Source organism: Anser cygnoides, chromosome 20 (assembly GCF_040182565.1).
Source record: "Anser cygnoides isolate HZ-2024a breed goose chromosome 20, Taihu_goose_T2T_genome, whole genome shotgun sequence".
Lineage (NCBI taxonomy): Eukaryota > Metazoa > Chordata > Aves > Anseriformes > Anatidae > Anser > Anser cygnoides.
Window position 1 is genome coordinate 7211717 of NC_089892.1, and position 9988 is coordinate 7221704.

At 37.6% G+C, this 9988-nt stretch overlaps 1 protein-coding gene across 1 annotated transcript in view; it reads left to right on the plus strand.

Annotated features, from left to right (window-relative positions):
- Window positions 1–9985, plus strand: part of CDK5RAP2 (CDK5 regulatory subunit associated protein 2) — an 80105-nt gene extending 70120 nt beyond the window's left edge. Inside the window, 6 exon segments of the mRNA XM_048052975.2 lie at window positions 158–241; window positions 364–605; window positions 2806–2952; window positions 4885–5023; window positions 8352–8398; window positions 9312–9985. Of these exon segments, the coding sequence (XP_047908932.2) occupies window positions 158–241; window positions 364–605; window positions 2806–2952; window positions 4885–5023; window positions 8352–8398; window positions 9312–9371 (719 nt within the window). The 3' untranslated portion in view covers window positions 9372–9985.
- The last annotated feature ends 3 nt before the right edge of the window (window positions 9986–9988 follow it).

The window sequence follows — 9988 nt, forward strand, 5'->3', positions numbered from 1 at the left end:
TATATGACATGGTAGTAGAAAACTAGCTGTGTTTCTCTGCTTCCTGACTCTAAGTGCAGCATCAGCAAAAAGAGGAACAGAATTAGAGCTAAGAAGATTTTTTAATGTATGTTAACTTCTACTGATACGCTCTTCCTTCTCCTGTTTTGATGCGCAGAAAATCTTTGCAAATGCCCAGCTGCCAGCAGAAACATTTGTGAGCTGCAGAAGCACGGACATTGCATTTCGCTAGCAAAAACAGGTACATCCAAAAGTATCTTACACACGCATGCTGTCAGTGTCCCAGGTTGTTTGAAAGAAGTCTTGTATTAAATAGTTCTACATATAGGGATAAAAAATGTATGTACTGTTTTTCTGTCCCAGGTACGCAATCAGCCTCTAAAGATGATTTAGACAGCACCTCATCTTCCAGTACAGCATGTACCCCTCGTCTTGTTCCTGGACATCGTATGTGGGCAGACAAAAATGGGCGCCATGTTCTTGGCTTGATTGAGGATTATAATGCTCTGCGGAAACAGATTTCAGAAGGGCAACAGGTTTTGGGAGAAATGGAGATTTCTTTGAGAGAGGTCACTGGTACGAAAGCGCAGGAGCCTGGCATAAAGGTAAGGCAGTGAAAGCTGTTAGAGGATGTTGAATTTCACCTAGAGATGCAAAATGTATAGATTACAAAAACAAAGAAGCAGGTTAATGGTGCAGCAGGCACTGTTAACTGAATAACTCTGTTGGGACACCTCAACCTTGGCAGTCAAAGTCTCATCTAGATGCAGACTCCTATTTGTGATTCTGGGTTAATGAGGCTATGGATAAATTAGTTAATTCTGGTCCTTTAATAAGCTATCTCACTTTTACTTTAAATGAGGTGAAACTACTTGCTTTTACTACGGAAACAGGTAGTTGTTAAATGGAAATGATATAAAACAAATACAAAAAAACTCAAGAAGCGGATACATCTCTAAAATGCTTTAGAAAGGGCTTATAGTGAGGGTATGTATCAGTAACCTAAGCATAAAAATACTTGAGGAAATTCTCTTGTAATGAAGGCTGGAATAAACCGAGGAAATTAGAGACAGTTAAAAGAAATCTAATATACAATTGAAGATAGCAGATAAAGTTCTCCACTTGCCTGTATTTTGTCCTCTAGTAACACCAGGTGATAACAGTACATTAATGATTGATGTATGCTAATGAGAGTTGTTTTACATTAGGGAAGCTTTTAGATATTTTTCCACTTCCTGGGAGCAGTTGAATACTTTAGAAATACCAGTAGCTAGTCTAGGAACCTGGATATCTCATAACTGTTCAAATCTTGTCTTCTGAGACATAGCGTATCATCCTTTCTGCATCATGCGTGACATAGTGATGTCAAATCATGGTGCTCTTTCTTGCTGTAGTATTAAGCATAATGGTTCTTAAAGCAATAAAATGTTTGCCTTGTATTGAATAATATACCAAAGGAAAAAAATATCAGATATTTCATCCTTTTCCTCTAGAATCAGGAGAACAACGAGTGTTTACTTATGCTATCTTTTTCTTACTTAGTGGTGTTAATATCTGGATACAGTTAACAGCCTGATAGTGTATTTGGGGTGGATGGAGTAAGACAAATCTACCTATAAATTTAACAAAAGGGAAGGAACATTCCTTATACGTCCATGGCAGCTAATAATGAACTAAGAAGGAGGTCTTTTCCAACCTAAATGCTTCTATGATTCTATATGAAACTGCAGCTATTGGATCAGAATGTTCAAACAACATGCCAGTGGTGTAAAACCAATGAAACGCTGGAATGGAGACTGCTCATTGACACTGTTGAATCACTATAACTGGAGATATTTTTAAGAATGCTTGTATTTTCTAGTTATAAATAGTAAAGCTATTGAAAATGCAGCCACAACAACTCTGAAGTACATTTTGTGGTATCACATGCGTACAGTAAAACGATGTCAGAATGACACTTAAGACTCTGTGAAGTATCGTATGTTTTCAAATGACCTAGTTAAGATACTAATAAAGACTGAAAAAGTAATCCGTCAAAGTTTTTAACTTCTTCGGGTGGTGTAAAGATAAAAGCAGTAAACTTCACAACTTGCAGTTCCCTATCAAGCTTTACATCACTGAAGTTTCAGACTACGTAGCAAACAGGACGTTTTATGTGACAGGAGGATCCTGGTTAGATAACAAAGCTATATAATATTCAGATGATATGCTGGATGTGGGCAGAAACTGTAAATGCTTTTCCTTCACTACGCTTCCCCCTTTGGTATCATCATTGTTTCGGTAATTCATTTGCTCCCCTTGCATTCTTTCTCTCCTTTATTTCACATTCGTGCAATTCCTTCAATTTGGTTTTCTCATCTGTCAGCAGAGGAATACATTTTATGTGTGTCATGATAGTTATTTTGGCATTAAATGCAACAGTTTAAAGGGTCTGCTAAGGAAGAAACATCTATATTGCTTAAATTGATGTCTGTAATCATTTGACTTTCAAATAACATGGTACAAAATGCATATGGAGAAGGGAGAGAGCTGCCAACTATTACCATGCGGCATAGCAGATCTAGTAAATGTAATCTATTATTAATCATGGTTATTGATTAGGATATATCCCCTCCCTCCCCCAAATTCTTAGATAATGTGTAATTCAACAGTCTTTGTAAACTAACAAATTAGCTTTTGTGGCACACAAGAGCTCTGTACATCATCTAAAATATGCAATACCGACTGGATTTAAGCCATTAATGAAGATTACATTTTAGTAATTTTTAAAATGTAAAATATAATGTGTCTAATCCTTTGATACAGGTACCAGACCAGGCATCCCTGCACAGCTTTTCTGCAAATGCGAACACAGTACAGCAGATTTTAGAAGAGGCTGCACGTTTATTGAAACTTCTCTGGAGAGTCTCCCTTCCAATGAAAGCTGTACACAGTACTACTCATGGCACTCAGGTACTATTATGTTTCATTTTGTTTGATTTTTGCCTTTTTGAACTGTTGTAATGGTTCAAGGAACATACACGAGTTAGGAACATGCCATCTGGGACAATCTTTTGAAAATCACAAACCCAGGATGCCCAGTCTTTAGTAGCTCTCATCACTGAAGGCTAAGGCTGAACGTGTACTGGCTTTCTGTCCTGATCATATTGTACTTTTCTTTACAAAATACTGTTTATTTACAAAATGCTTTATATTAAGGATATAATCTGCAACCTTGTTACGTGATATTCAGGAAACCTAGGCAGGTAGCAAATGTTTCATTTCAATGAGAAAAGGTTTGGACTCCCTATTGTAGAAGCAAATTCAATTTGATTATATATAGACACCAGTAACAACAGAAACTTCAGCAACTTTGATGTAATCTGAGCTACATTTTTCTTTTACGGTTTTGATGCCTAAGCTGTAAAATAGGATGCTTTTTTAAAAGTGTGACAAAACCCCAAGACAAGTTTTATAACGTTTTAACTAAAAGGGATTGCACTATGCAAATGAATGAAAATAAACTGAATGAGGAATGAATTATCTGTACTGTCATGATAGCAACACTCAACAATGAAACTATTTCAAACTCTGTCTCTAAAGTAAATTTGAATTTTTTTCCCCTGATTTTTTGTATGCCTTTCTTAAGGAAAGTGGGATATTGCTGAAGAAAATAAAGCTCTAGGAAAGCAAACACTTTATGTATCATTTTAATAACATTTCTGTTGTTATTTTCTAGCGTTCTTAAATGTGTAAAATCAGAAAAGCAGTACAATTCTCTCATGTTTCAGCTCCATATTTGGGCTGACTTGAGAAGTGTGAATACTTCCATTTTTATCCTCGTATATAATCTGTATAGACAGCTTTATGTAGGGCTGGACTGCAGTATCTGAACATATCACAGATACAGACAAAAGTGTCTCAGTGTACGTGTGATGCATCTGATGCTTTATTGTCATACTGATCTAAACCTTCTTGATCTGGATCAGTCTGAAAACCTGACCTCGTGTGGGAGGTTTGAGCTTCCAGTACAGCACCTAATTGGAATCTGATAGAATCTTTTCTAGATTTTCTTACCAAACATACCGAGGACATCTTAAGGACAGTAGAGTGCTTCTGATGTCTTAAATGCAGCATATGAAAGAATGTCTCCTAAAAGATACTGAGCATTCGCTGCCTTCTGTTTAGCCCCACAGGAGTTGTGAGTAATTAGTTCTTCTACAGAGCTAAATGCTAGTGGAGAATTCCAGAAGATGCTATTATTTAACAGGTAGCACAACGAGAAGAAAAATGTACAAGCTTAAGTTTGCATGAAGAATCCAGATCAGTGATACTAACAGACTCAGTCAGGGCTACTTGTAGTCCTGTTTTACAGGATACTGACCATAACTTGGTTGGAATTGGTGGTAAAAATTGAACCTTGAATAATGATACTGTCAAACAATTTTGCAATAAAACTGTGACAGTCACTTGTTCAATGCCTTTCAACCTTTCGTTTAAGGCAGCCTCAACTACTAACAGAGCACTGGAGAAGGAAGCTGGATGTTCTCAACCTGGCAGACAGGATGCTTGCTGATCCTGTCCCATCAACCTTCATTATGTTTTCCAGTTGAGAGCAAAAAAAAGAAAAAGCGGCATGAAAACTCAAAAAGAAAAATGAGTGCTGGTGTTAAGACTTTTCTCAGGCTAGCAGAAAAACTAGTTGCACTAAAAGTCAGCTAAGAACTGTAGTCTCTTGTCATTGGGGAAGTGAAGGTGGAAGGACAAAGGAGTATTTCATACTCTAAGGAAGCTCAAGGAAGCTCTTGTACAGAAGTATTTAGCCATTAACATTGTTTAAACATTAACAGTGTTTAAAATAATTTACATGATGCTTTAATACAATATTTCCATCTCTGAATTTAGGATGAAGGAATGAAAGCAGAAATACTGAGATTACGTAAGAAACTGTCTGAGCAAGAGAAGAAGTTACACAGCACAGTGAAACGCTTGCACTCCACAAACCAGCTGAAGGAAAACATGGAGAAAGTCATCATCGACCAGTGTAAGTTCATGCTTTATTATGGTTCTTCTTTTTGCAGTTCATGGCTTCCACTAAAATGAGAAACAACAAAATGAAAATAGGTGCCCTTTCTTTTGCACTTGGTGCAAGTGCATTTTTCTGTGTGCTCTCAGGTGGTAGGAACAACCACTGCATGAAATTCAGACCGTACAGAACTGCTGGAGCCTCATGCAGACAGGAAGATTTTGTGCAACTGCAAAAGGCTGCATAGAATGCCATGAAAAGCAGTTCACAGTTTCACACACTGACTGATAACGTGTCAATCCGTGCAGCTGCCACTCATCAGTTGAGTTGTTCCATTTCAGTTACTGCCATTGCACATTAGTTTCCTGTCCTACAACAGTTCCTGACAGAGGCAAAGTTACTGTTGCTGTATGCCATTCCAGCCAAACTTTTTGATGCTGTCCTTCTCAAAACTTTGATTTTGCCTCAGTCTTGATAAATATGCAAGTATGCTTTTAGTTAGCATTAGAGGGCTGAATACTGGGAAAAGCCAAAGCAGCAGCAGCAAAGATCTGTCAACACTGTGCACCAGAGTGCGAAGAGTGAGAGAACAGAAGGCTCAGAACAAGGGAAACAGAAGTTTACTCTAAGTCTTTTAAGGAAAAATTAGGACATGCTGTGAAATGATATTTTACCCTTACCAGCCATATCTAGAAAATAATCTGGAAACCTAACAAGTAGGACATAGACTACATTCTAGCTGTGCTAGGCCAGCTGAGTGTTCTGAGATCCATTTCTTCTTTTTTAAAATTTAATCTGTTGATCAGAAGAGATTTGATTGGAGCTACACCTCTCTTCTACCTACATGCTATGGCAGTATGTGTACTGCAGGAGGAGGATTTCATTTGATTCTTAAAAAAAATAAAATCTATCCGTACCTTCTCTTAAGAGATGGGACTAAATGACTTATTAGTCTGTGCTGGAATGGCATTCGTGTTATCAGTAATTAATCTAGAGTGTAAAATGTTATACATCATACAGAGTTAGGAAAATGGCTGTAATACTATGCTAGTCAAGTCATTAAATGCAATGCAGAAGAATTAAAGTTATTTTTCTCCATAGCCTATAATTTTTATATCTAGGTTACATGTATCTTCTGCCTGCAGGTTGTTTTTTTTAGTATTTATGGGCAGGGTTTTGGTTGCTTATTTCAGAATTGTTACATCAAATGATGTACAAGTTACTTACACTAAATCCAAAATTAGGTTTTCTTTAGGTTTTAAAGTTAAATAACTCAGTTTGGTATTGTCATATAAAAATCAAAGGTATCTATTATGCCCATCCCAATAATATCCCAGGGATACATTTACTGATTAAGTTTGGTCAGTTCCTAGCTCCAGTGACATCTCAGCCGGACACAAAGGGTAATTTCAGTAGGGCTGTGCAGAGTGTAACCCAGCAGAGATTTTTAGCCTTATGACCAAAATCTTATCCTCACAGCCACTACCCATCCACACTTTCAAAAATAAAACAGTCCATCTCCCTCTTATTTTGTTCACTCCTTTTCAACACATCCAAACTCTTCTGAATTAGGTCCCAATAAAATGAAACCCAAATTTTCTGAAATCTTCTTAATGCGAAGTACTGCCTGGCTAGCAGCAGCCTCGCTATTAGTGTCACATACTCTAAATTCTCTTCATGTACTGAATTTAATATTTTTGATTTAGAAAAATCTAGTTTGCCAGGTGAAATGAATTTAGCAGCAGAGTTCTCTATGAGCAGAGAGCACTCTGCTACATAGAAAGACCTAGATACAATTTTCTCTAAGTTTCATTGATTATGGGAATTAAGGATGTCATGTTACCTTTGCCTTAAAGAGCAATTTCAGAAATGTTTCTAAATTGCATCTGTATACAAATTCCTGACCAAGCATACAACAAAACTGGTGACTCATAGGAAGCTGCTGGATTTTATTATGATGCTTTTACTTGTTTTTATTTCAGCCTTTCTCCTTTTGCTAGCAAGCAACCACAGGCATCCCAGTAGGTGACCTTGCCTTCTTTCATTCTCCAAGCATCCTGTTAGCTGGGCACTCCACTGAGGATTTTCAGGTTCCCACTGTTATTTAGTTGAGCATTCCTAAATATATTTAGAGGCAGAGACTGGAACGTTCTTGTGGATCAGAGTCTTCTGTCTGTTTTCTCCGGGCAAGAGAACGGAATGCTTATAAACCTCATCTGAACCTCTGAACATGTAACAATGCAGTGCCAAATTGCAGTAATCCGCCAAGGGTATAATTATCTCATGACAGCTATACCCTTGGAGTTGTTGGGTTCTTATTATTGTAATGAAAAATCTTTATTATGGCTAAATTGTTTATTTTTGAGACTGGAATATTAAATTGGTACTTGTGAATGGTATTTTTCAGCAGTTAGGAAGCTGACACAGATTAGAGAATCACATATTTAACCTGACATTTCTAAATATCAGTTTTGTTTAGAAGCATCCCCTCCACCATTCACAGGTCTTGCTCTCTTCCTGCAGAGGCAAACTAGCTGAATGAAGAGAGAAAAACTTAGACCCTTCAGAACAAGCCACTGACAAGATTTCCCCTAAGCACATACAGGTTGCTTTGTCCTTGAACTGCCGGAGGAGCAGGCTAACTTCTTTTGCCATCTGTTGTCTTCCCAGCCCATCATCCCACGTAACCTCGCCGCTGCACCATTTTCCTCCTTCTCCCCCAACCTCCACTAGATCACGCACCATCTCCCCTTAAAATTAACAGAAAGTGTTCCTTTGCCTTGGATTGAGGGAATTGGGTCAGCTGGCTCACAGGGGTCTGTTTGCAGCCGCGATGTTAAATGTAGTTGTGAGCTATTTGTGTTTTCACATATATCGTTCTTGTTACAGCAGAAATACTTTAAAAACACTTCTCTGGAGTTTAGATCTGAAAAACATATTATGTGGCAGCTGGACTGCAGGGGCAGGAAATGGCATTCTGGTGCTGGCGGTGCTTCTGACCTGCCTGGGGTGCCGAGCAAGGCCTTTTGCTCTTCCCTGACTGAGTTTGCTTGTACAGCATCACCCCTTTATCGCGGGTTTTCGCAGCTGGAGGTTTGTACAGGAGCCTGAGCTTCTAAACAGGGCTTGGGATGCAGTAACAGATCTGGATTTTTCATAAGTAAGAACGTTGAAGTGGTGTGGAGGAAATGCATATGATTGCCTGGTCACTGCCCAGCTTGTAGATGTGAATTTATACTTATTTAATATTTGGTTTATTTAATATGTGGTTATTTAATATTTGGGCTCCTGAATATGGAGAATATAGGAAAGATCATGCAGAATGTAATCATCTCTTTGTTTCCAGTGGTTTTAACTCACGATGTCTTGAAGAAGGCTAGAGGAAACCTGGAAGTAAGTAAAATTTCTGCTTGCATTTAATTCCTTGGTATATACTCATTAGAAATACACATTGCTATGTCAGTAGTATTTGTAGAATTAGTCCAATTTGCTTTGGGTTTACAACTGGAACAATGTTAAGATCAAGTCTGGGTGGCAGCAGTTCAGTGTGATAAATATTCTGCAATATTTGATGTTTAAATTAGAGTTTTATGACTGGCCAAGCAACCAGCTAAATCCTCTTTTTTCTGATACTTCCCCTAAATTAACATTCATATGTCCTTCATCCAATAATTTCCATCAGATCAAAGTCCAGTAAGCTGGCTACTGTCTAAGTTCACAAAAGGCATCCGTGTTTAAAGCTTGCGTATGTGTTAATAACCAGTGCTTCTGTTTTTTTAAACACAGACCCAATAGGCAACGCTTCTACAAACAGCTATTTGCTAATGCAGTGCATTAAATTACTTTGAGTGTTTAAGTATCCACAGTTCAGCTTTGATTTCTCCCAGAAGGTTCAGGCTTTACTCCCAGAAGGCTGTAATATACTTCCTGCCTCCTAAATCCCCTCCTCCTCCTCGCACCATTCCTCTCTGAATGGCTGTACATTTCCCAGCCTGCCCTTAAATTTTCCTCCTTTTCTATGAATCTCTCCTCCATTATCCTCGTCAGCAGTGCCTTCCTGAGCACTACCTTCTGCTCTGTAGCTGTTCTGCTAAGTGGCTCTACTACTGTCTCAGTCCTACCTGAGTTAGAGATTCGTGACATAAAAAAGTCTTTATGCTTACAGGGATTTTATCACTTTAATTTGAAGATCTGCTGAACACGGGCGCTCATATTTGCAGATCCTTCTGCAGGATTATAGCCCAGGGATAAATTTTGTGCATTTGAAGTACTGTAAAATAGTAATAATTATTGCTTTTCTAACCAGGTTCCACCACCTGACAATCAGAAATCACCTTCCTACACCAGCAAAAAAAGGATTCTCTGAAGGAGGAAGTTCCCATAATAAAGACAGACTGGTCCTGGGATTGTTGTTTGCTTCTTTATGCCTTACTATTTATTGATGTAAAAAGGTTCATTCAGCTCTTTTAATGGAATCAGCCTTTGGAGAAAAGAAAAAAAAATGACTAAAAAAAAGTATTTTGTTAAATAACTTATTTAACATTTTCTGTAATGTAAAAGATGATGGTTTTTAATATTTATTACAGAAACAAGGTACTGGAGGTATTGAAGAAAAATCCAGATTTTTTTAAAAGTTGGCTCGTTTGAAATTTTATATTTGTATGTTATGCAGCTATTTGTTGTTGTAGTCAAACAGGTCCTCAAAGAATCAAGAGCATGACCCACCTTCCAAACTATTTCTCCACTGCTGAAATTACAGAATATAGGTTAAAGAAAAATAGTTCTGCCAGCTGCCATCATTTTATAATAATATGTAAAATGTTCAATATTTTAAATCATTTTAATCTTATCTGGAAGATTCTTCTGGAAGCTGTTTGATTCTGAGCTTTCTCATTGCCCTGTTAGAAACTTAGACTGATGCTAGGTCTGAAAATATTACTCAAAATCAGACAATTAATTAAATTTTAAAATACTCACCAATCT